Source organism: Eutrigla gurnardus (assembly GCF_963514095.1).
Source record: "Eutrigla gurnardus genome assembly, chromosome: 20".
Taxonomy (NCBI): Eukaryota; Metazoa; Chordata; class Actinopteri; order Perciformes; family Triglidae; genus Eutrigla; species Eutrigla gurnardus.
The window spans coordinates 8,799,634-8,827,434 of NC_139931.1; the positions used below are offsets into that span (position 1 = coordinate 8,799,634).

The following is a 27,801-nucleotide window of genomic DNA, read 5'->3' on the forward strand; positions in this document are numbered from 1 at the left end:
ATCCTGTAAGGTTACCAGTAAATACCAGTGGTACAAAAAGTAACACGTTTTATAAGCAATAGTACATAACTATGAGCAAAATGGAGGCCAAAGCTCCTTTATATTATGTTGATTAAATTAATCTATAACAGTGTTTCATATTTTATGAATGTGTGATGTTCTGTATGTCGAATCTTCATCTACAAATGAAACACTGTAAGCATTGGAGTAGTATAGTACAAAATACACACAGTATAAAACAGTATATGACGGAAATACTGAAGTAAAGTACAAGTACTTTGAGTCAGTTGTAACAGCACTTGAGAACAGGATGTAGTGTACAGGCTATAAATTAAACCGGACAACATTTCCCAGCAACTGACTTTATTCACTTGCATACCTATTAGCGTACTATATACAAAAAACATTTCCGAAGAATGCAACAATTCATTAAATCGTGGCTGTAGCAGGTTACTGAAACACTGCTCACCTGCAGACATCTAGGAGAGTCTTAAAAAAAGTATTAATTGAAGCCTCACTGTCCTAGCATGTCATACTTTTTGAGATGATAAGATTAGAGCATCCCTTCCAAAAACACTCACAATCACGCCGTTTTACAAACGCTCATACAGTTTTGTTTTTACACACATGCAGGCAAACGGAACACACAAGTATTATTCCAATATTATTAAAATTACCCAGTTCTTTAGACTATTTAATACTCTAGTACATGCGCTTATATAAATAATAGAAAATGCTCAGATACTATACAATATAAAGGCATACTGTACATAAAAATTGAGCGTCTTGTGCAAATGTCTTGAAACAGTGAATATATAAATGACCTTTCTTGAACATGCACAGCACGACCTGCAAATTAAGCAGAAGATTAAAATAAACAATAACACTCTTTGGCATGAATATTTTCACAGTGTGCCATTCTGCTGGGATAGAATGTCACTTACATCTCGATAAAACAAACCAATCAACACCAAAGCTTTATGTTTGTAGTGAAACAAGGGGGGGGATAGAAAAAACAAGATAAAGTACAAGTGGCAATCAAATTTGATGCCCCTGTCTAAGTGTTCCTGCTTGTCCCAAATACAATACTAATGCAAAACAATGTTAAACACACATAATTCAAAAAAGCTTATCAAAATTACTGAGGAGGAAATGAAAAAAAGAAACATAGCTTATATGTTTTACCTGACACTCAAGTATCATGACCTCTATTAAGCACTTGACCATGGATAAAAAACAATAATTATACTAAGCATCCCTTTATTGAAGTATAACAACCACAAATGCTCGGCTGATCCAAGGGTTGTGTGCTCACAAGCATACAGAAGGTTATTTTCCCTTTCAAATGTATTGTTATTGCATTTAAATCAACCCAACTCCATTTAAGCAATAGAAAACATACACAATGGAAGGCCAAAAAAAAAAAGAATTTAAAAAAATGCAATAAGGCCAACTAATGTTGAATACGTTTGGTATATGTACATTTAATTGTATGCATTAAGAAAAGGCACTGCTCAGATTGTATGACCTTAGAAAACCTCGTCAAAATGAACTCCAAACATACTGAAGAAATAAAAACAGCTTAGAGCAGAAAAAAAGATGAGGAAAATCAAGTTCAAAGTTCAAAAGGCACAAGCTACCTTATCTTCACACAGCAATATATTCAACTATTAGGATGAACATGGCAGTCGGAATACATTATTTGACGATAAAAGAAAGCAAACTTGTTCCTTGTTTTACTGAAATATTCTTGTTTTGCTTTATTATTTGGAAACTTTTTACTGAAACACCAAAAACAACAACTGTTTTGCCTCTGAGCACACAATCCTTTTTTCTAAGAAACAACAGCAACATGTACAGTTTAATCAGTTTGATTTCCTTATGACATAAGCATGAAATCAATGAAGTCAAAAGAGTCCGAACACCCATAATAAAAAAAAAAATGCACTGCCATTTTCAGTGCTATTACATTTCATGCCACTGAAAGTCCTAAGCAGCTTATGTGTCCAACTGTTTCTCACCTCGTTAGTTTTTTCAAATCATAGAAACTAGAGAGGGGGGGCGTCCCGTGAACAGCTCAAGTTTGTGTAACAACAGATACAATAAAACACGTTAAGTCTTGATTTGTGACATTCCACGTTGATTATCCACGTCTTAAAATCCCTATCAACTACCACACAGTGTAATCCACAACCTAGACAGCTGCTTTCTCTAATTGATCTACACTCAAGACACTCTACAGGTGCAGCGGCGCCTTGTAGGATCCACTGAAACACAGCTCGGGTTCCCATAAGAGCCAGAGATCATGGGAGAGGGCACAAACACGAGTAAGAGTTCATCTCAAGCATGCTGATTAAATGTAGCTGAGACCATCATGCCTCAGTTCTGAGGCAATACAAAAAAAAACCTAACCCAGGCCAGAGAAAAACACTGCCACATCAGCAACCAATATATTTTTTTTTTCCTCGACTACGTTCCTAAACTGTTTGTCATCAGCCTGCAGTTTCAACAAATCTGTATAACTCCCAAGTAACTCATGGGGACCTCACCTCATTAAACCCTGAATGACCTTGTTGGTACACAAGATACATACAAACACACACACGTACACACACACACACACACACACTGTTTGCATGCAATATACTCAAACACACTCATACGAGACGCAGCTCGACGCAGTCTGCCCTAAGCCTGTATTGATTATTTTCTGCTGTGCCTTTCAGGAGAACTTTTCTGGTTTTTCTCCTGAAGAGCATGGAAACAGGCTCGGATGCATCCTAGTGCAGATTTTACTCATACATATCTTGGCGTAACGTCTTATTCCCCCTTCAGTCGACACATTGTGATTCTCCTCCAGCTGTAGCACTTTCTATGCAAGGTGAGCTCTTCTTTTTCATAAAAGGCAAAAAGATCACAGCAAAGTATAGTTTACAAAGTAAAGTTGTAACAAAAGCAAAGCAGTTTTTCAAAAAGAAAGTTTGCTTATTTAAAGTTTTCCCTTTATGTTGTTCTTCCCTTACTCAAAAAGGCGTAGTCTACACATTATTCTACTCTAAAGGCACTTAAAAGACATATGAAAGAAATATTTAAGATTAAAGGTATACGGATAATCAAGTAATTTAATGGGAGACGATGGGATCTGTAACAGGCAAGAGAAGGTTCAGAGTCAGCCATCACATCTTCTCATTTCCTCTGTGTGTTCCTGCCTGACACTCACTTCACGGTCTATCCATAACCCTCCACTGATAATACCGATTTACAATGAAAACAACATGCTGCCTGGCTGATGCAGAGAAGAGGCTTGTGGGGCTTTTTCTCTGATTCTGCCTGGGATACGAACCAAATGTACACAAATTCTACAAATGCCAACCGGCAGGAACAAGAGCTTAAAGGGTAGCGGATTTATGGTAAAAGCGGCCATCGCAGCAAATTCTTAAAGTCTGGTTAACTCCCCAACATTACCGTCATAATCATCACCGCTCGTGTCCTTCTTAATGTCTTTCTGGGATGTTGAATTTTGCTGCGCAGAAGATGAGATGAAGAGCTGTTTGTTATTTGCGGAAGGGGGAGGTCCTTCGAGGTGAGACGTGGATCGCCTGGCGTGAGGGGTCTCTGTAGATGGACGTTTGTCACGGCTGTCTGCCTGTTTCTCATGGCTAAGCCCTGTGGCAGAGGAGGAACCAGCACCGGCACTGGGTACTATAATATTGGTACCGCTTGCAGTTATGCTGGTTGTTGGCACCATGCTGGCGATTTCATCAGTGGGCGAGCGTCCGATGCTACCATCCACCTGCACCCGGATCTCTGGCGAGACTGAGAGTTGGTACTGAGGGACAGGGCCACTGTCGCTGCTCTTCGGGTATAGGAAGGTCTTCATTTGCCCTTTGCCTTTGACGTTAACGGTGCCACGGTAATCAAAATCATAATCCATGCCACTGAGCACACAATAGCTCTCCTCACTGACCTGGACGCGACACTCCACGCCCGTGGTATCCATACGACTGGCGATGTTGACTGTGTCGCCCCAGATGTCGTAGAGGAGCTTAGTGGTGCCGATCACGCCCGCTGTTAGAGGCCCGTGGTTGAATCCGATGCGGAGCTTGAAGCCGAAGCCCAGCATGTTCTTGTTGAAGTCGTCCACCACGCGCATCATTTCCAGGGCAAATTCAAAAAGAGCACGGAGATGGGCATGAGGGTGTGCCGCATCCGCACACTGCTGCGCATTGAGTCCTGCTGCCGCCATGTACGTGGCACCGATGGTCTTGATCTTCTCCATATTGGAGAAGGCAGGCTTCCGTAAAAGCTCATCAAAGTCTCCAATAAGCTCGTTGAGGACACGATAGCACTCCTTGCCTCCCTCGTAACTTTCCTCATAAAACTCACTGAAGTTAACAATGCTGGCAAATATTACACCCACATTGTCGTGGTTCTTGGAGTAGCTCTGGGTGACCTTTAGCTGCTCGGCCACATGGATAGGGATGATGTTGCGAAGCAGCCAGTCGGCCTGGTCCCTCATATTCTGAATCTTGATGCGGTGTTGATCGGCCTCCACGTTGCCATGGTAATGCAGCCTGTGACTGACCTCAAATTCACGGTTAAGGAACCAGATCAGGAGAAGGACCAGGAAAAAGGCCACGCAGGCCTCAGGGCCCAGCAGCTCCTGTAGGTCTGAATCTGCTGTCTGCTCAGAGATGACGACGGAACTGTTGCTGCTGCTGTTGTTGGTCTGGTCATCTGACCTAGTAGGGAGACAGAGAGAAATAGATTGAACAATGCAGGAAAATAGTTAAACAGAATGGCAGAATAAGTATTTGGCATTTCTGAATACATTTGCAGCTTCTTTATCTGTATTTATAACCACAACTTCAGAATTGTTTGCCATGAGTTGCTTTCACCTCACTAAGAGTTCAACTCTGCATCATGCAGAACACAAAAAAAAAAGAAGTAAACTGACGGTTACAATGCGAACAATAATCATTGTACTCACCAGAAAAAGAGACTCTTAGCAACACTGGAAAAGATGAAACACAAATGAATGCATTAATGCATCAAGTGCATGTAAAAATCCATCGCTATCCAACGTGCACTTTTCTGGATAATTCAGTGAGTATCATCACATTATTATTGAACACACAATCCACTTATATCATGGGTTTCAAATCTCCTTTCAGTGTCTCTTCAGTTTGTCATACCTGCAGGGGGAACTGAAGAGCAAGGCAAGCAGCGTTAGACCCACCAAAGTCGCCAGAACCGAGCGCATCCAGTAGCTCAGTTGGCAAAAGTTACAGTACTGAATGATTGCTATGATGACCGCACAGCAGATGAACATGGTGAACTGGGAAAAATAGGAGGGGGAGGCATTAGTCAAAACAGCACATATTATAAGAACCCAGATTATCACATACATCCCGTTAACTTTAAACAACATAACATAATATACAAATAAAATACATTATGCTGAGGTAATTTGGACATTTTACAAGCATAGCCCTACAGATGAGGTGCTTTACTGTATACAATTTTAATGATGAAGACAGTAATCAAATAACGATACTAGTTTTCAACACCCTTGTGACCCCTTTCTACACAAACTTAACTTCAAATTCACCTGGATGGAGAGATGCATGTCACAGGTGACATGAGAGAAGACGGCCAGAGTGGGCAGGGACACCAGCACTGCTCCTATAATGTGACGGGCTATCCAGCCTGAAATGACTCTCATCAATAACCGAGTGCAATTCAGCACACTGTCCAGGTAGAACGCCATACTGCAGAGGAAAAACAACAGAGATTGGCATTGAGACCATTATGATGTAGATGTTAGTTAATAAGACCTATTCGTTTTTGAGCTGAATTTAGATTTGTGCGAATGAATGTTTTCTCTCTGCTTTCCAATTGCTGCAAACATTTTAATCCTACGGCAGCACACTGTCCACTTTATTTTCCCATTATAAAGCAGAAAGCACATGCCCATAGACATATGGCCTCCTGGTTATCACAGAAACTAATCGTCCTAGTAGCTGTTTTTGTTTTGTGTGTTATCCCAAAAGTGGGGTCTATCCTACGTAGGATTACAAGTTTTACAAAAACATACATCTTCTGGTAATTCATATGTAAAAAACACACATTTCAGATGAACTAGATGTGTTTTAACAGTAACTATAAAAAAGTATATAGTCCCTACTTTCACATAAAAACTACTGTTGTGCAGTTGTCTAATCACAAAACAGCTTTTCAGTTGCTCTATCCTTCTCAATTCTTTGAGTTTAAGTCACGGATATTTTGGCGACACAGAGGGCAGTTTGTCATCGCTGAGGTTTAAAGGTTGAACGTTGAATTTGTACAATTAGGAGCAGCTTGCTGAATGTCAAATGTAGAGTAAAGAGCCAATTTCTAGGGCCATGAATAACAATGAATTCTAAACATGTGGCTGACTTCTGATATCGTCTTTCCGGCTGGATCCAGCCTGTGGCCTGCAGTTTAAGACCCATATTCTATATTCAGTCTCTCACCGTATAGCAAACAGCAGAGCCAGAGCCTCCAACAGGGTGGCTACAGCTGTCAGAATGAGTGCTGGTGTGGACAAACTCTGCTGGGAGACAAGTGGTCGAAGGAAACAGGCCAGTGAGAGAGCTAGAAACACTAAACAGCACAGCAGCATGTCCAGAAAAGAACTGAATGTTGGACTGGCGAAGGTCTGCACTGCTGCTTGGGTTTCCACCTGGGAGCACGAGAGAGAGGGAGGGAAAAACAGACAAAAGCAGAGCAGAAATTAAAAAAATAATGTAAAACATACAAGTAAGTAGTAATTAAGAGTAATGGAGGGTTATGTTCCAAACTGAGAGTGAGGTATTAATGAAGCGTAGTCAGTGAAATCTAACCAAGGTCAAAAAAGCCTCGCCTTTCAGGATGACTTAAAAATCAATTATCCAAGAATACGCCTCTACTGATATCCATCCCAATTCCCAAGTAAGTGATACAAACTCTAGACTACACGATGTAGCAAGTGTTGCAGCCATGAGAGTGAAGATGCACTTCTGAGGTCGCACCAGCAGAGGGCAGCACAAACCAACACAAATCTACTTTTAAGGTCCTGCAGTGATTTCTCTTTGCCGCAGTCTTGACCGGTCTGGTCGAAACGCAGTGCTAACAGGCTTCCCAGACAAGACCCAGACTGGGACCAGACTAGGACTAAGACTAGGAATACAAACAGGCAAAAAAACAAAATAAAACATGCACAAACACAGGTAGCTCACGGACAGAGACAGCAGAGATGGAATGACGATGGAAAATAGTGGTAGCTGGTTTTCTCTGACCGTTGTTAAACTCAGTCAGACTTAAAGCAACTATGTTAAGCTCATAACAGTCGAGGAATTATGTCGAAATATAAAGACAAACAAATATGCATGTAAACACATTTAAAATGCAGACATAATAGCACAATTACATCATGCACAAAACAGCTCTCTCTCTTTCTCTCTCAAACACACACACACACACACACACACACACAGACACACACACGCACACACACGCACACACGCACACACACGCACACACACACACACACACACACACACACACACACACACACCTCCTCCTGGTAGCTTATCCGGTAAGCAGACTCCAGGCTCCCCTCCAGGAAGGTGAGGCTCAGCTTGTTTATAGGAGGTCTGTAGAAATAGTCCTTCATAAGGCTGCCGCAGGCAAAGAGGAATGTCAGAAGAAATTATGTAGCGTGTGTTACAATCAATCAGCATTAAATTGGTTGGAAATTTGACATTAACAGCTGAGATTGACTTCCTTATCAACTGTACATTATATTTAAACATTAAAGATTTTTTTAAATTGCATTCATTCTCCAGTCATTCTTACCTGTCCTCCTTAATAACATCCACAAAGTGAGCGTCGCTCCTCTCCCTGAAGTTCTTGGAGCGTAGAGGGATGAGGGCCGAGTGGTCCATGCCCATGGCCCCTCCACTCCACGTCTTCTTCTCCTTCTCCTGTAGCATCTCGGAGAGCGACGTCTGGCTGTTGTTCAAGGCTTCCAGCTGAGGACTGAGCAGGCCGTTCAGAGCCTTGGGACTGCGGCCTGAAGATATGGCTGGGGAACACTTCAGATTTGAAATGTCCTAAGGTGGAAAGATGTGAGAGAGAAGACCAGGAAAAAACTGTGGTAACGGATCTTGGTTTCGCAAATCAGAATCAGAATCAGAATTCCTTTATTGTCCCTCAACGGCCAAATAGGCCATCAAATAGGCCAGCAATGATGAGTCTGAATATGAAGTATAACGCTGCATCATGTGCTACAGGCTTTATCTGGGACTCATGGAGTTCTATTTCTTTGATCTAAATGCAGAGTTGGTTCACTATGCCCCAACATCCCATAGGTAAGTGATGGGAAATAAGACATTTATCATCTGGGGAAAACGTTCAGGTAACAAGAGGCTAACCTTGCTGCTGTTGGTCTTCGGGTCATCATGGCAGCCATTGCGCACAGTGCCTTCCTCCAGAACCTGATCCTCCCCTGGTATCGGGACCACGCTGCAGGATATACAAGGCGACTGCAGGGAGACGGCGGATGCACGAAGAAAGATAAGCAATACATTGAGTGATACAGATCAAAGAAAGCATGTGAGCATAGATGAATGAAGAGGAAAATGAATTTGTTTTCGCGGGAATGTCGATCGTTTAGATTCACGTGCCTTTGGTTTGCATGTTCCATATTTTATCTGAAGTGTGTCATGCAGTGTGGGACTCAGACTCATGTGGTCTTGACTTGGTGTTCATTTAGGTTGTCTTGACTACAGCACTGACACGCTATGTAATGTGACCACAAAGAGATAGCACACACTGTGTACCTGCATGCTGTCAGAGATGTGAAAGATCAGTACAGGGATCATGGGGTGCACAGCGGTGCAGGTTTTGAGGGTAATTATAAGAGAAGTATGTGTTTTATTGAGTCCATGACCTAGTGGTTCAATTTGGAAGCAAATTAGATATTTCCCTTGCAGGCAGAGCTAAGGAGGACAGGAGTGGATGGATATGTTGGGGATTGATGAGCAGAACATGATGACGAGTCAGACTGCCTGCTGGGGAGAATAATTGTCTAATTATTAAGATTGCACTGTTTTGTTCTCAGATTCTTATAAATATGGATTTACTGAGGAATAAGCTGCTACACTAACGGAGCCTCGTGTGGAAGCATGCATACAGGTGCCCTAAAAGTGAAGAGGGAAATTAACAGACGCGCTAACCATGCAGGATGCCCAAAGTTAATCCATTTAATTACATGAAACAATTCAGATGCATGATAATGGCAGGGATGAAAGCCATTCATTTTTCTTTTTCATGTCCTCACCTCAAGACAAAATGAAGCTACGTGCATGCAAAAGAATGAAATTATTGATTTCAGCCTCTGATACACCCCCGTAAACACACACACCATGCAGACCAGTGTTCCTCTTCAGGCAATATTGATGTGCAATGAAAACTGTTGCCAGAAAAATACACTTATTTCCTCATCAACATGGCCAATGTTGCACATGTTATTCTCAGAGATACTGTGTGTTTACCTTAGCGCTGTCTGGGGGCAGAGTGCAGGCTGAAGGAGCTCCATCGGGCGTGTGCACCCTGGATGTGGGGCAGTGAGGATCTTCATGCTCAGGGCCCGCCAACCCCGACTGAGAGCAACTACAGAGAGGGTGGGGCTCCACCTTCCTGCTAGAGATCAGGTAGGTCTTCAGGCCTGGATAGACAGAAACAGAGAGGAGGATGTCACCGACAGATCAGCTCTGGAAACTGGAACAGGTCGTCCCTGTATGGTGGTGTGGAGTTGTTTTAGAATTCAGCAGAGGCTCAGTACCCAGCATGATGAAACCCCTCAGTAATTTGCATTCAACGCTCTTGCATGAAAGTAGAATCAACAGTGGGCGAGAAGCAGCGAATATCAATCTCCCAGTTGAAAAAGCCAAGGTCACGCGTGAGTCATTCTCGTTTCCACAAACATATACATCAAGATGATGCAGTTGTGCAGGGTTTTGTATGTCTCTCTCTCACTAGTATCAAATAGATGAGCCAGAGAGAGAAAGTGGAAAAGCTAAAGAAACAACGTGAAAAGCCAATCCTTAGCTCCAACTCCAGAAAGAATTTCTGTATAGAAGCACTGAAATCATCCCATATATCATTCTAATTTTCTCTATAATAAGATATCTCTTTCAGAAATGTATCACATAGGTGCATGTGGACATGCATCTCTGTGCAGAATTCATGCATGTGAGGTGACCGTGACCATGAGACAGTAACACTTACAGACATAGGAGGCCGGGGCCAAATATTTGAACACCTGCGTCCTCCCACTTCTATCAACATGTTATAGTTTCCATCAGTCTTACAAAGTGTGTGTGTGTGTGTGTTTGGGCAACCTTTATCCAAAAATTCTGCCCAAAACAACGACAAAACATGGCAATGTGAAGATAAGTCCTTTCAATTGTCTAACACAAGGTTTTTCCACTTGCTTTGCAACACACTGTAGGATGCACTGAAATGCACAAGCTTGCATATTTACTACTATCAGTAAGATTTCTTTATTCTTTTCAGTTTTTGACTACTGGGTCACCATGATGCTCCCACAGAGCGCGATTTAATCAACATTACAGACATATAGTCCACTTCCTGTTTGGATTTTTGTTGCCAACTTTGTCACTGTGACAGGTAAATAACAGGAAGTCGACACACTTTTAGTGCTTGCTGTCCGCTCCGTTGAGACCAATAGTTTGTTAAAACTCTTCATATTTCCCACATCTGTCTGCATCACTGCAGTGGCAAGCCATTTCCACAGTCACAGGTATCTGTTTGTGTGTGTGTGTGTGTACGTTGGCAACATAGCTACCTGTGACCGAGTGCTTAGCTACATAATTCAACTGTCAGTGAAGCTACAGCTTCTGGCTCTGAGCATTGTCTGCCCTAAGTACTTCAGACAGGCCAGCCACTGCCTCGCCTCTGCCTCGCCTCCCTGAGGCCGCACTCTGACACGCTCACAGAGACCACACATGTGACCGAGTCTTGCAATGACACACACACACACACACACACACACACATATACAAACACTGAGATAAGCAGCTCAAGAAGCAGACCAAAAAAGACAGAATGTAAACACAAGCGCAATTATAAGATGCACCCCCTCCAACCACCCACACGTCAGATGTGGTGTAGGTGTACGGCTTCGCTGGAGCTGAGTTGATAGCCAGGTGGATGAGGATTCAGGGAAGGGGAAGTGAAGGAGGTAACAAAGAGCTAATTCCCCACACCAGTGATGCAGAATGACACAGCAGCCAGAAGAGGCAGCAGGAAACCGTGGGGAGTTTCTGACTGTCTCTGAGGATGAAAATGTGCGAGTGTGACTGTGTGTCAAAGACAGATCCACAGAGACACACAACAACGCACACACGCTGATTTCATTAGTTGGCTAATCAAATCCTTCCCTGCCTCCCACCAGGACGTACAGTGACTTCTGCATCTGCTCGTCGGTCAACAGGGTTGCTTTTCACCCTCCCTCTTGGTTTCCCCGTTTCATCTTCAGTCCTCCCCTCAACACAGTGTTTTATAAAAGGTACCAAAGGTAAAGATATCTTGCTGAGCAAAGAAAATGTCTCATTTCCCTCATGACCGTGGGCAGAGATTTGCTGACGTGTGACCGTTCTCTTGACGGTTCACTGAGATTTCTACAAGCCAGATTGGGAGCATTTCAGTTCAAAGAAACAGTCCGTTTCAGGCTGAAACACACAGAACTACAAAAATGTGAGTCACGCTGTATTATTTCTTAATATAGTTAGAGTCATGATTAATGCAAAATCCTATATCTGCTGCAAAAGCAATGGTGCCTGCTGGGTAATAATTGTATAAGATGGGGAAAGCGCCAATTCCACCTAAACAGAAATCACTGGACCACTCAGCCTCTATTCTCCAACGACTTATTAAAGATAATGAAGTGTTTCGAGCTAGATAATACACACAGCAACACATTACTAGAGCCGAACATTTCATAGTGAATGGCACATTAAAGATCCAATATAAAAAAAAAACTGTTATAAAAGATAATTACGAACAAGATGCCAGACATGAATACAAAACTGAATAAAAGGTGGAACAAAAACTGAAAAAAATAGAGATTTCAAAACTAAAGGAAACACTGGCAAGCTGACAGCTCTGGGAGGCGACAGCAGATCCGCTGCAGCCTGACCTCTCCATCACCTCATGTTTATGGATTGACTTACATCAAAATAAACGTGTTGCTGGCTTGATTTCAGACATTTCAGTGCTCCTCTTTTGTCGTGCGAAAGCAGGGAAACGTGGTTCCTGCTCACAGACAGGAACGGCCATCCCGCTTCAGAGGTCAGTGAGGATGCAGGTCAGATTGATCACTTCTTGTGGTCAGCCTGTTTCAGGGACAGCCCCGACCGTCCGGGAAGAGCCAGATAAATCAAATGCAGGGGCTTGCAAAAGGGGCGCAGCGTGTTATCTGTGTTTGTTTGCGCGAGTGGTTATATGAGTTCAAGTGTCTGCAGATGTTTGTCCTCCTGTTCCTGGCCGTTCTGGGGACAATCTCTCGTGTGTACGATCCAACCTTGTGGCAGATGAAATTACAGTGTTGTCTGGCAGTAAATTGTGTCTCTGATAAAAACTGGCCCGGCCAGCAGCTGGCTCCTCTGTTCACTTTAACAGGGTCCAACATCATTAGAATACAGCTGCGCTCTAAAGGCCGTGCAGCGGGGGAAAAGGTCAGGAAACGTCATGCTGGGTGTTGTTTCTTTCCAGATGAGTGATCTGCTTGATGATCTGTGACACAGGTATATGTACATGTGTCTGACACTGGGCTAATAGAAGGGCATCATTAGTGGAAGCCTCTCGGAATTATGGGACTTGAAGTGTCCTGCCCTGTGCTATCAGTTGACAGGGAACAGAAGATAACCTTTCCCCGTGAGAGCCCGGTTACATCATCTCCCTCTCAAAGCCCTTTTGCACGGGACAGAAGAGAGCGACATGAGTAAAGCACTTTGCAACCGAATAACACCATCACGTCTACTCCTCCTTTTCTCTCGCCTTCTCTTAGCACGTCCATCCTCCTGTGGGACAACTGGCCGTCCCTGAACCTCTCTTTGCATGATGCTAAGAGCTCAGGGCAGAGGGTTGGGTCAATGTCAATATAACCCTCGGTCAGCCCTGAACAAGGACGGTTAGCTATCAATCAATCAAACATGTCAATCTATCTATCGATCTATTCATAGAGGCAATACATGTTTATACACACTGAAGAAGAGGAGAATAGATATTGTTTGTTTTTAAGTGCTACAGGTGCAGTCATGGACGGGATTAAACATTAAGCTTCTTGGTCATTTATCTCAAAACAACACCTTTGCTTTCAAACTCCATTTGCAACCCGAGTGGGACCGGAAAGCCAACACTGCTGTCCCGGTGTATTAAAAGCAGTAGAACACAGAGGGCAACGGGGAGGGAAGAAGTGTTGGATCAGCACACACACACACCAACATATCATGGTTTCTTATCATCCGAAAAATGATAGGTTTGCCTTCCAAGGCCAGGTGTCGGAGCAGGAGAGCAGTGGAGCAGGTGGCACGGTGAAACTAACACTGCCAGGCCGGGCTGCTCTCCATGCCAGTTGGCACTGCCAGCCCCCACCTTCTCCCTCCACTGTGTCCCCGTCCTGGGATACACCGTACATCCTGTCCCAGATGGTAGGAGGAGGGCAAGAGGAACAGAAGGAGACCTGTCCGGTATGACGGGCTGTTTAGGAGGACTTCATTACTGTGGCACGGTTCACAGAGAACAGGAGGGAGGGATGGAAAAAAGCGGAGGCAAGAGTGAGTCTGTGAATTGCTTGGCAGTGGTGGTGGATGGGGAAAAAAATGCATGTGTGCAAAACATGAAAGACGCATACATTTTTCAGAAGGATTCACCAAGGGAATCACAATGTCATCTCTGACAGCGAAGAGGAAGCAGAGTTTGTGCGTGTCTCCCGAGCCGAGGATGGCTGGCGATGGGGGAGGGCGAGAGTTGACTTCCTTTTTTCACAGCTGAACACCAGGTTACTTCTGAGTCATTAAAGGGCATGCAAGAAGAAGAATTATTCACAATGTTAAATATATCTCCTCTGTTAGATGTCAAGCAGACATAATAATAAATTCAATTTTTGGTCAGACATGTCTGACTGTCTTCTGGAAAATATGGAGGGGAATGTTTATCACTACGCTCAATTTACCACATGGATAAACAAGCACAAAGAGCTAAATGTGGATTCTATAAATTATAGATTGTTATGTGTTTACACGGGTACTGGTATCCAACAACACACTGAAAAACCCAGGATTATGTTTTATTAAAGACAGCAGAGATTTGTCAACTTGGAACGATTTTTTCTAACAACATCTATTTCTCCGGTTGAATTAGGCCATTGTCGGCCGCAAATCAATGAGAAGGACTTACTTTGATTTGGTTTAAAAGATTTTATCATCAATTTGATGAGGCACCTTTTTGGTGTCATTTCCTGGATTATCTTAAAACATTCCCATCTGGTTATTTTGTCTATGAATGAATTGACAATTTAATTTAGAGAAATAGTAATCTAAATGTCTTATAATAACATTTATCCATATCAAACACCCCAAAGTGCATAAATGATTTTCTGATTCCTCTTTACATAGTGTCATTAAGAGGATTTCTGATCACTTGTTTCCATTGGTGAGTTTACATAGTACCTGTACTTTTTAAACTAGAATGCCATTGCTGTTCTTTTCCATTGTTTAACTTTTCTTTAGTAAATAGAAACAAAAGAAATAATGCAAATACTGTAACAAAATTAAATAGCCAGTTTCAGTCATCAATCATATTAAAGATTAAATCTTACTTAACTGGGACTTTTTGCCACACAAACAAGTATTTCATTTTACAAGCCAAAATGGTTGAGAACCACTGCAGTAGAGCAAGCCTCCCTGCATGCAAGGCAGACACTGAGTCATTTGTCAAATAGCTTGTTAAACTATATGTTGAAGTGGGTGAGACTGTTGGACTAAACTGCTTAATTTTGTATTTTTTCGAGTCACATTTTCAAGTAGCACCCAGCACTGGAATTTGACAAACAAGGCATTATAGACTGGATAGAGCTGAAGTCGTGCCTACATGTCAAACTAAGTGAAGCCCAGCTAAACCAATAGAGTTTTTCACAAACACTCCGAGACCCCAGATAACCCACAGTATGAGTTATGTAAGCCACAAAAAAGAAACAGAAAGTCGTGTGCACCACCTGGGCTTTCTCAGCACATTAGCCTTACAGATTTGGGACAAACAGGTCTCTTAGCTGTGAACTGCGTCAGAGCACTTCTCTACCAACGCAAAAACAAACCCGGGACAACAAGCCATACTGAGGTCTCTCTTCCTGTTGCAATCTACAAAATCTGTCAATATCCTTCCCCCCTTTCTGTCCCTCAATGCTGTAAACAGGGGTGGCACCGAGACAAAAATTCCATATTTGGCCGGTGTTTTGTTTTTTTCCCCCCCTGGCTTCAATCCAGCCCCATCGTGGTTCACTCAAGACGACAATACAAACACTTGACATCCCTCCAAAGTCTTTAAATCTCGCCTGGCTGCGTTTGTCTCATTTATACTCCGCGCTCGTTTTGGATTCTTCGATCCTTCCTTCCCTGACAGTTCCAGGCTGCCATGGTCCGCTGGCAGAACAATAGATTGTTGACATCCCTCCAAAATCTTTAACCCCCACCTCCCAACACACCCACTCTTTGCTCAGTGGCCTGTATTTCCCCCCCCATTATGTCAATCTCACTGTAACTCACTGTCCGTCTTGCTCTCGTCCTCTCTCTCTCTGTCCCAAATCCAACCATCCTCCCTGTACTTTTTGCATCCAAGCCGATATCTGTTTAACTCATCACCACATGGAGCTTAAGGGCGATTGCCACCGCTGACATCATCCCGAAAGCTCAAACTCACTTTCCATCATTATTTTCCACACCATCGTCCTCTCTGCTGTCAAACCCTTTGCCCACACATGCTCCTCTGAATGATAATGCCCCCGACCCTCTTTTCATCTCTCTGATAATGGAGAACACATGGCTCCTCATGCTATTCAGCACATCTGTCCATTTCACTTATTCCTGCTCGATCTGTTGCAAAGATGGTCTTGAATCAGTTGAAATGTCCTTTCTAGTGATTATCTGCCTTACATTGTCTTGTTTTGAATGGAAATTAAATTAACTGTCAAGGAATACAGTTTAAAAAAAGGTGTTATATCAAGACATTAATACATCTTCTAATGATGTTCCTCTTCTCCACAATGTTACACATTATCAAGTTGGTTCAGTCCCTAACCCTTTTCATCTTAACTCTACTGTTTTCACCTTAAAAAAAAAAATCAAATGAACACAAGAGGGACCAATTTCTTATTAATTTATGGCCAGGACTGGAAACAAAACAAAAAAGAGAATCAACATAGCGGCTTCTAACTGAAATCCAATTTAATCACATGCTGCATTATTATCTGGACCTGAGATATTATTGACCTGCAGTTATGAGCATCGCTCCCCCATCGATTAAACAGGGACTGAGCTTGTGGCTCCGGGTAAATGATCAAAGCAAACAGGCAACACAGACAAACATCTCCCTCCTCCACACGCTCCATCTTCTGCCTTTATACCACAGACTCTGCTGACTCGACATATTGAGTAACGGCACCATCACTGGTGGTTAATGAACGTGCTGGATCTTCTACTGAGCACCGTGCTACTCCCTGAGGACTCTTTATGGAAAGCGGGCCAATGAGAGGAGGATTAAATAAGGTTTCTAACTACAACCCGAAGTCGGCCTCCACCACAGAAACCTCTGAATCATGTTCGGCTGAAGACAGAGACACATGTTCACCTGCATCCTCTGAAAAAGCTGAATTGAAAAGGTTCAGTAAATCTCACGGTCAAGCAAAACAATTTGATTTGCAGCCTTATAAGATTGCTTTAAAGTTTGTCGATGAAGGTGTCAGCACTCTGACTCAACACTAACAGAATGACAGAGCAGCAAGATGGGCAAGAAAACAGAAAAAAAAACGGTGAACGCGAAGAAGTGACACGAAGAGAGACACATTGAAAGTGATAAAAGGATGAGGCATGGCCTCTGTCAGGAATATAAACACACACACACACACATGCAGTAAGTCAGAGAGTGGCCTTTAGGAGTGACAGCACAGGGGATTGCTGGGGCTAAAGTAGGTGGATGGAGGAGCAGCTGATCGCTGGAGGGGAAACTGGAAGGATGTCCCCCAAGGAAGCCGATAGAGGGAGCTGAGCCTGAGGCAGGGAGCTTGGTTCAAACGAGAGAGGAACCAGCCACACCTGCTATACACTCAAGCCAAGCTGACATTACCTCGGGGCAGATACATCTGTACTGTGGATATGATATAAATAGCATGAAATTCCAGTAGAGAAATACCAGCTAAAGATGTTTCTGAGGCAATTTGGTAATAGTGTCACCGGGACTAATTTCACCAGAAGGCAACAAAAAAAAAGAATGAATGTATAAAAAAATAAACCCACTTATCCAGGACCGGGTTACAGGATTAGCAGGGTAAGAAAGGTATTCCAGATGTCACTTTTCCCAGCTCCCTGAGGACCCTGAGGCGTTCCCAGACCAGATGAGATATATATAATCTCTCCAGTGTGCTCTGGGTCTATCCAGTGGCCTCTTACCAGTTGGATGGAGAAGCTCCTCAACCTATTTCTAAGGCTGGGCCTAGACACCCTAGGAAACTAATTTCAGTATCGGTGTGCTATTTTTCACCAAAGCTGAAGCCAAAAGCTGGGGTCAGAACATAGATGAGAACAAGAATCCTCAGGTGCATCATGAGCTCAGTGGCAAGTAAAGGTGGTTACCTAAGACATCCCATAAACCTCAAATGTAAAAAGCATCCAAAACAAAACTGTCATCCAATTAGTTTTCCCTGAATTTACTAATTGTTTGAGCTCTACGACACACACTAACATACTTGCTTTCTCAAATCAAAATTTTACTTACTTAAAATAATAAGAGACACGAAGGATTGCGTCAGATTTAAGATTTCAAGTATGAGAGACGTGTGAGGGGTGAGCATTTTAAAATAGAGGCTTGTTATTCGTAAAAGTCGGCCTGAGGCACTCTGAAATTCATTTCACAGCCTGCACAGCTAATAATAAAATACTCAGGAATGAAGCAATAATAGACACAGATATACTCAAATAATTCAGGGAGGAAACACTTTATTTTTTACAGTACAATACACTCATACAGACACACACACACACACACACACACAGTGCAGAGTGTTAGCAGCAGGCTTCGGGATGGGCTGGCTCCCTGGTCATCTTCTCTCATTCATAATTCACACAGCCATTTATCACACACACACTCCCGCTGTGCACACTAACGAATACAGCCCACAAACACAGACATGGTACGGCCGAGTCTGTGCATTTAGTGTGCTTGAACACAAAGTGCAGAGTGTGAGTCTGTGTATGAGTGTGTGTGTGTGTCTGTGTTGGTGTGTGTGGGTGGGGGTTATTGTGCTTGTCACCTTAAGACTGAGCTCCATCTGTCAATGTCAGTAAAGGCTATTGTGTGTCTGTTAGGACGAGTGCTGGCATTTTCTCTTCCCCTGATCACAAAGGAGAAAAGCTTAGGATGCATCAATGACTCACGATAGCAATTTATCACCCGAGCATCTGCAGGGCCGCGAGGAGAGTGCGTCTCACCTCACAGTGTGCGAGGAGAAATCTAATTGTCAAAAAATTACAGTGAGACAGCATTTATTTATTTTTACTTTTTCAAGCTTTTTAAAATATTTTGGGAGTCAGAATGTGTGCCATTTATATCTGTGAGTATCCTTCAGCTGCAGTGAAGAGCGGCTGCCCGTGTTCAGGTTTTTCCTTGCTCGGCACACACAGAAATAGAGCTTCACTTGGCTTTTTACCTGAACACGAAACCCAAAGCATCAGCTGAATGAGGAATATTTGGCCCCTTTTGTCCCGTCAGAGCACCAGTCCTATCTAAAAAGAGACTCCAGTTTCCAGCTGACCCACGCCCCTTTCAATAGCTTGTTGCCATGGCAATTAGCCTTGGTGGGCGTGCGTGTGTGTGTGTGTGTGTGTGTGTGTGTGTGTGTGTGTGTGTGTGGCTGCAGATGGTAAAACCTCCTTTCTGAAGTGGTGTGCTGAGCCCGGTGTTATGACTGTGAATCAGGTCGATCCCCACAAAAGCCAAAGACGGGAAAACCTTAAGGAGCAACTCTATCTTTCTGTCCCCATGTAGCGGTTTCTTTTCTCAGTATATAACTAGTCTTTTCTGTTTTTTTTATTCGTTGTCTGCAAGAGGGGAAGTTATGTTTCCATGAAGCTATACAAGCAGATCTTCTGATCATATTTGCATATGTGAAAACACCTACTGTGATACCAGATTGGTTGTATGCAGGAGAGAGCAGCAAGAAGATTCCTTTACAAACTCTGGCTGCATTAAATCCACATTAGCATCACACTGACACTGTATACGATTTCTTTTCATTTGCCTCCTAATGCAATAAAGAGTCCAATTCCACTGGCAGTTGTGTTTCTATGCTTCTTCTAGGAGCCTCATAAATATTGTAAAACGCAAATACTACAGTAAAAACCGCAAACTTATTATACTCTTTGTAGTTTGAATATAAGAAACCACACTTCCATCCTCCATACTCGGTGAGTTATGGGCTAATTACACAAGAAAGTACATATCTGCCACATGACTAACTCCAGACAACAGGCCATCATGGCTTTACTGCATTACTCCAACAGTTTAATGGTAGCTAATGGAGCAGCTGAAACATGGGAGTCAAAGCACATTATTCTCCCACCTCACCATACGAGATGCACCAGGGGGAAGAAATGTAGCTTATTTGTGTTAAAAGTAAAAGTTTTCTCTTCTCTCAGGCATAGTGGAACTATATAAAACACACACACACAAACAAAATGAATAATAATGCAACAAAGGTTATATAACGTGCCTTCAAAAAATATTAAACAGTAAAGAAAATATCTCATTTCGCACAGGTTTTTCCCCGACAGCCTTAGATGGTTATCATAAGTGTCATGGCGGCATTATGGAAAGAACGCTCCAGAGACATATAGCATTACTCGTAACCTTTCGCTTGATCCGATCTGTTTGTTATCGCATGTAAAGCTCCTTCTCAGACAGAACGTGTAGGCGCCGATTTACAGCTCTCTCATCCTCATCACCCTGGGTCATCTCTGTCAGGGTAGATACAGGCAGGAGACTTCACCACTGAGCCAATGGGACAGCTGTCCCCTTAGGGGGGGCCGAGAGGTCTCCGGGGTCTTCTGACACCTGACAGGATTAAGTGGAGTACAACACAATACCTAGATGTTCCTAGAGAAATCTCACTGTGCCATGCAGGTAAGATTATTTGCCGCGCTTTGAAAAAGAAAATATGCTTTCTGATTTTCTGCTCTTGCTCCAGAAAGTCATTACACCACCCGAGTACAAATCTATTATTGCTTGCCGGGTCGAAGCGGCAAGCAATACCCTTGCAGCACAGTCCTCCTGAATGAGTACAGGTAGTCCAATCCTGCTGAGTGACAGTGGGCACAGTAGATAACCGAGATGAATGAAAGTCCAACTAATCACATCATAGTCCCTCAATCACCTTTCCCACAATGGCCCCATGTTTGTAAAGCGTCCTGTAGCTCTGCAGACTTTCTATATGATAAGGACCGAAAGACGCTGAATGATGAGATCGCATTACTGCAGGCTGCACTGCCATGCTGTGCTGAACCATAATACACGGTACAGGGCGATACTGTAAAATGCAGCGTGATGTATCATGCCACTGTGCTCTTGGCGGAGCTGTTATCTACCATGCAGAGCCAAGGTGTTCGAGGCCGACTCGGTCGCTGTATAGCAGCTTAGAGTCCCCCTGGCAGTTTGATCCCTGGCAGCCTCTGGAAAGCCACGTCCCCCCTGCCAGCCTTCAGATGAAAGGGCAGCTACACAACGCAGTATGCTGTGTAATATTAATCCCGGCATCTACTTGCTACTGGTTTGATAAACCACCTCAACAGCAACCACCACAGCCTAACCATGTTCTAGCTCTGTCTGCCTCCTGGTTAAAAAGCCACTCCAAACACGTCTTCCTACAGTAGGGCTGAATGCTGTGCACGCATACTGATTTGGACTCACGCGTCTAGACGGAAATTACGCCAGGTATTTAATTTGTTGGCAGGGGGAAAAAGACAGCTGTGTATATATTAGGGTGAAAAAAGCCAAAGCGTTTTTTCGTTGAGTACAGCAGTGTGTAGACGGACAGCACACACGCCCACACGTGGCACTTTAGGTGTAAAATCCGGAGGCTCAGATGTGGACAGCTTCCCCTTCACTTCTTGTGGTTCACACTAGAGCTCAATGTTGAGGTCCAGTTACATTCAGGCTTAATGTAATGGTGGTTAGGCAACGCTGCAGCAGTCCGGCTCTCTAGTGCCACAACCCACTGGACCAACACTAGCTCTCAAACTGCAGAACTGGATCACATTTGAGGGCAGTTCATCTACTTTCCCCGTCCAACTCCCTCTTGCCTTCATTTTTTCCATCCCTGCGTCTTTAAATTTAAACCAGCCTCATTTGTTGTGTTTCAAGGTCAGAGGCAGCAGCCATTATAAGTAATTCTCCACTGAGCCTCCGGCAAATACTGTACAGACGGTATATCCCTACGGAATATCACTCACAGGGTAAGGGTAGGGGTGTGTGATTGAGTGTGTATGCCAATCTCCCGAAAGCACAAATGGCTCTTCCGATAACCAATACCTGCTGCAAAGTGAAGGGACACGGAACATTCATCACGAGGACTGTTTGCAGCTATTCTGCTGTGTGCTCAAATCATCCCTAATGTAGCCAATCAATTGCTTTTCTGAAGATTTAATGGCGGACAAAACAATTGGGATAAATGAATCCCGTGGACCAGAATGCAAATCATATTCTCTCTGATCCCCACATGACATGAAACTCTCTCTTGTTGCCTCATCATAAATAAATACAGCCACGACAGGCTCATTATAGGCAATCAATATAATTTGCTGTGATATAAATGGCTGGCTGGCAGGTGGCTCCCCCTACAAAAGCTGCCAGAAGCTCAAATGAATGAAATTGCTCTTTTTCTATCATCAAAGTGGAGCAACTAGTGTTCATTTCGGCTACTTTTTCTGTATTTCTTCCCACTCATTCATACTGAGGTTCAGCAACAGCCTGGAAGATTTGCAGGAGGAGAGAGAACTGAAGGTGTGTTACACAATAGGAAGACTCAAAAGCATCCCCTTGGGAAAACAAGTTGTGGAAACAGCAAGTAGATAATTGTCACTTTTAAGCTGATAAGGCAAACATTTGGTGAGTCCAATATTCACTCTCTTTTAGCTCTGATTTTGGTGGCTGCTACTTCGGGAAATAGCTGGCTCTCTAGCTGCTAAATGTTCCATTATATTCACCATCGCCAACTGTGTCTAGCTGCCAGTTGGTGCCGAGCATGTACAGCCAGGACCAAAGCTGAGGGGAGATGCAGATTCAAGTGATCATTTTCTGCAGATTCATCACGAGGCTACAAGCTTTCACTTTCACATTGTCATTTCATGAGTATCAGTTCTATACGATCTAATGTCTGGCACTGCAGTCAAAGACACACGAAGCAGCCGAGATCTGTAACACTATTGTATGGTTGTCCATTAAAGACTCTCATAGCTACATTTTCTCCAGTTGTATTGAATACAACCCTTAGAAAACATCAGCACACAAACATTTCCTTTCCCCCTGGAAACAAAAGGCTTAGAAAGGGACAAAAACCATCTCTGGCTCTGCGGTGATTCTGTCATCAGCAGAAAGATAATAGGACCACACTGACAGTCTCCTCCAATGGGATACTCTTCTGCAGGTGCCATCATTCTGCATTGGGAACAAAAGGGAGGACAGAGACAGGTACTTTCCATCGAAACAGAGCTCCCATATCCAGCAAGAAAATAACAAAACCATTTTTTCATCATCTTATATTTCCTTTTTTGATAACTGATTCAAGTTATTTCTAAACAAAAACACCAAGAAATCTCTGGTTCCAGCACCTCTAATCTCGATCTCGATGTTTTATAACATGTAGGCTGAATATCTTTGGGTTTTGGACAGTCAGTTGAACAAAACATGATGTTCGAAGACATCACTCCGGGCATGATCAAGCTGTAACTGGCCTTTTCCTAAACCACCAGCTATCACCCAGTGGGATGTAAACCGAGCCACAACATCTCCATTTGTTACTGAAGCCGCAGGCCTCAGGTCAGTGTTGAGGAGCCAACAGGATGCAGCTGCAACACTCAACCATGGTTGAACCTCTGCTACAATGAGCCACAAATAGCTGATAATTATAGTGGGAAGTTATAAAGAAGAAAATGTATAACCTTTAAAGGCGCGCACCTACAGTGGAGCCACTTAAGAGCAGAAAACTATTTGTCAGAAAGTGAAACATCAAAAATACAACAAAAAAAAATACCCCCAGCTGCATAGCAATTATCGCTATGGTCAGAGCAATTTACTTCTGAGTCAGGCAACAGGGACCAGCCCCAGCCAGGATCCATGCCTGGCTGCAATGGTACCCAAGTGATTCACACAGCCTGAGCCAGACAATGGAGGGAATTTTACAGCAGTGGAGCACAACTCTCTCCTGACAGCCAGTGCTCTCACTGGCACCGCAGACGCAGGGGGAGAGGATAAATCTTGAGAGGGGAACTCGGTACATGATGGAGGGGAGAAAGACGTTGAGGAGAAAGGAGGGGAAGGTGGTGAGGTGGGGGCGATAACACTGTGGGTAACACATTTATCCTCACAATAAAAAAAAGAAGGACAAGAGCAAGAATGGTAGTCACTCATTAATCTAGCAGATGAGGGAGAAATGTGAGCCCGTAAATCATTCCTTACAGGCTGGTAAACAAGAGGCGCTTTCTCTCAATCTTGTTCCTCGACAGGCCGCAGCGCCGATCTCCAGGCCATAATAACGGAGATCTGTGCATATTCCCACAGGTATCGAAATCTTTCGATACTTTGTGCACACTTGAATTGCTAATGATCAATTAGTAATAATCCATGCCTGGAATGCTCTGCACAAAATCAGACACGCAGCCTCCAAGGAAGCACATTCAACCTCTATTGAAATAAAAATAACCCTGAAATGCTAATTCAAAAAGGGCAGATGAACGCCATCTGCACTACCTTAGTCAGACACCGTCACTTCAATCACACCGGCTGATAATGGATCAGCCAGTCTTGAATGATGGAAAGAGCTATTAAGCCAACGTTTAGTTACAATGGGGCGATTTGCATAAATGCATCATATAAAAGCCGCAGTCAAGAAGTTTAGAAGCAAGAAAAAGAGAGGATAAGATAGAAGGGTGAAAACAAAGCTGAAGGCAAATCTCTATTAGAGAAGGCAACAGTTACATTAAGTGCAATCCCCTGGGTTCAGGGTGAGGTTAACAGAACAGGACACATTGAGGATGTCTAGAACGACGATGGCGTCTGTCTGTGATACGGTCACATAATGCCAACACCGCAGAGGGCACAAAACAGGCTCAGGCCCTTGCTAGCCCATCTGGGCCCGGTGCATGATGCTAAAAACCCAGCGTTGACCTTGACCAAAGCGAATGCTCCCCTGCCCACTGTTGTGATCCGCCCGGGTAGTGAACTGCAGACACATTTTCCTCTGGGGATGGCAGAGAGGAATTACAGGACATTAACTTCAGCACCTAAAAGAGTGTGGGCTCATGGGGGGGAATTATTGCAGCATTAAGTTTCACCATTGCAGCCAATTTGTAGCAACCGCTGCTGACTTTACAGTTCTATTATTCTTGTTGGAATTCAACAAAATCTAGGGGGAAAAAGCAGCAAAATGTAATCAGCTCACTACATCTCTATTCAGCAGTAATATTTTCACAGCACATACCTTTCAGCTGGTCAGCCACCACACTCTGTCCTATTCTCTCGATGACTTGTCCGTCTTCATGCTGGTAGCGGTCATCCAGGAAGTTGGCGGTGGCCTGCGATAGGTGGACCTTCCCAGCTACCCCCAGCTGCTCCATTAGGTTGGCCAGGTTGACGTCGTTGGACCACACATCAAACTTGAAGCGCTTCATGCCCAGGATGCCGCACAGCACCGTGCCCGTGTGGACACCCACCCTCATGTTGACCATCTCCCTCTTCTCCTGGCAGAACTGCTCGATAGCCTGAATCATGCCCAGGCCCATCTCCACGCAGCAGTAGGCGTGGTCTGGCCTGGGTTCAGGACAACCAGCCACACAGTAGTAACAGTCTCCTAGAGTGCTGATCTTTTCGCAGCCAGTGAGCTCACAAAGTCGATCAAAACGTCCAAATAAGTCGTTTAGAAGTCCAACGAGGGCATGAGCAGATTTGTTGGCAGACATCTTCGTGAAACCCACTATGTCGGCAAAGAGGATGCTGACAGGCTCCATCCGCTTCATGTTGAAGGGTCTGAAGATAATCTGGCCACGAGGGATGGAGGTTTTCTTGCGCTTATTGTTTTTAGGGCTACTGATGGCAGCGGCTGCGCCGCTGGTGGAGTATCGTTTAACAGAATTATCCCCGATCTCCTCGTCGCCCTGCTTCATTAGTTCATCAGCCACGATCCTCGGCATTACAGAGTGGATCATGCGCTCCTTCAAGGCTTTCTCCACCTCCAGATCTTTGCCATGCATGATAGCTTGTCCCACCTTAAGGAAGGTGCTGCGCGACCGCACCTCCGACATGGTGAACAAGTGGATGCCGATGACGTGGGCACAGAGGTGGAGAAGAGCTTTGGCCGGGCCGAGCCAACATAACGTGTCCCAGTCTGATTGAGAAGCTAAGCTCCAGTTATCCCCAGTCTGGGTCAGATAGAACCAGCCCAAACTCTCAAAAAAGACAGAGTAGAGGAAGCCAAGCAGCACAGAAGCATAGAGGCGAACATGGAGAACGCTGTAAAGCAACAGAAGAACCTCGATACAGAGGGAGAAGGTGCCTACAGGAGAAACACAAGGGGTCCAGGTGCTTCCCCCCAGAAGCTTTTCATAGGACAGGTTGTATGCGGGTCCCATGCCACTGAACTCTTCCACATCGAGTGCAGGCGTGGGAGTCTCCAGGACCCTGAAGCTGGATGTCTGGATCTGCGGGGCCAGGGTCAGGGTGAAGGTCACAATGATGAGCAGCAGAGACGCTTGGTTGTAGCAGCGAGAGTAGAGCTTAGTAAACGTTAAGAGGAAGAGAAGGAGGCAGAAGAGGAGAAAGGAGGCGGTGGGAAGAAGAAAGGCAGTCCTGTCACAGCGGGAAGGGTTGGCAGCAAAGTACACTCCCCAGAGGAAAGCAGCCGCAACCAGGTAAAAGAGCACATATCGGAAACGCCGCTGGGTCTGGGGGAAACACCGTTCCCTGCAGGCCTCCTCCAGGATTGAAGAGTCAAACTTTGGGTCCCAGAAATGACCGGCAGATCGCTCAAAAAGCTGAGGCATCTTCTTTTGCGCTCGATAGCTCTTGACCGCCGGCCTCCTGGCTCCGGACTCTCCGGAGCTGCAGCTGGAGGAAATGCTGTACTTGCAGTGCTTGGATCCCCCCATGAAGCCTCCCCCGATTGAACCCAGCGGCCCGCCTCCGTGCTTGTGCTTTACACCACTGCCAATCCTTACTGAGACGCCTCCGTCTCCACTTGAGTCACAGCTCACTTCTGTGTTGCGAGGCAGCAGTTGTTGATGTTGGGGGGATGCCATGTTGCTTTTTAATCTATCAAAAAAATAAATAAATAAATAAAAGACTATGCTTAATAAATAACCATAAATAAAGTTAATAAAATAGTAAGGCAAAGTCTGCGAAAGCTGTATCACAACTATGGCAATGATTGTTTACTCTTAAAAGTGAAAATTTGGAAAAAAATTCCACTCACTTAGTAGTTTGGTGGCCATAGAGAGAGCAGACCTTTCAAAGATGGTTCATTATTGCCCCTCTTGACGTCAATCCCTGCATTCCTCTACGTCCCCGTCTGTTTTGACGCACTTGAGACTGCAAGGTTCTCTCGCTGCTTGCTCTGTTCCTGTCCCGAATCCACTCAGCTTCTTACACACGGCTTCACTCATTGGAAAAATATTCAGGGGGAAGAAAACAATCTGGAAAAAAAAATCACAAAAGAATGAGGGGGGAAAGTTGAAAAAGAAATGTGCTGAAAGTGGTTTGTCGAATCCAGTTTTGTTGTTTTCATGAAGAATCTACTTTGGTTACTGGTCCGTGTCCACTCCCCGTCTCCACTCAGCTCATCTCCTGAACTGCACGATGTTATCCAAAACACGTCCTCCACGGTGTTGGCTTTGACTCAACATGATGTTTCGGTCATCGGCGCTTGGATTTATCCCCACACGCTCCTTGCTGCGGGGGCCTAATCGCGACTATTTCCGCGGACGGAGCCCCGTCCTTTCCTGACTTTTCTTCTCGGGAGACCCCCGCCACCGCCGCGTCTCCAAGCCCACAGGGGGGGGGGGACGGAGGTCTGCAGGACAGAGCTTAGCTGTCAGCGGTCCGTGTGTGTAAACTCGCAGCTCCGGGGCTGTGCAACAACCAGTCTGGGACCAGTGTGGATCGGTACTGCAGCCTTTTGGAAACCTACACGAAGTGTCCCCCCGCTTCTCTGAAGTAAAC

General features: G+C 44.2%; 1 protein-coding gene across 1 annotated transcript; it reads right to left on the reverse strand.

Moving 5' to 3' along the window:
- Window positions 1–346: 346 nt before the first annotated feature.
- On the reverse strand, window positions 347–26,895 carry LOC311031671 (adenylate cyclase 9). The gene is made up of 10 exons (XM_084038079.1): window positions 25,070–26,895; window positions 9,579–9,751; window positions 8,457–8,567; window positions 7,879–8,135; window positions 7,598–7,700; window positions 6,516–6,724; window positions 5,612–5,771; window positions 5,196–5,338; window positions 4,991–5,014; window positions 347–4,742 (listed from the first exon to the last, which is right to left on the reverse strand). Exons 1-10 carry the CDS (start codon window positions 26,880–26,882, stop codon window positions 3,437–3,439), a joined length of 4,299 nt encoding a protein of 1,432 aa, XP_083894205.1. The 5' UTR covers window positions 26,883–26,895; the 3' UTR covers window positions 347–3,436.
- Window positions 26,896–27,801: the final 906 nt, after the last annotated feature.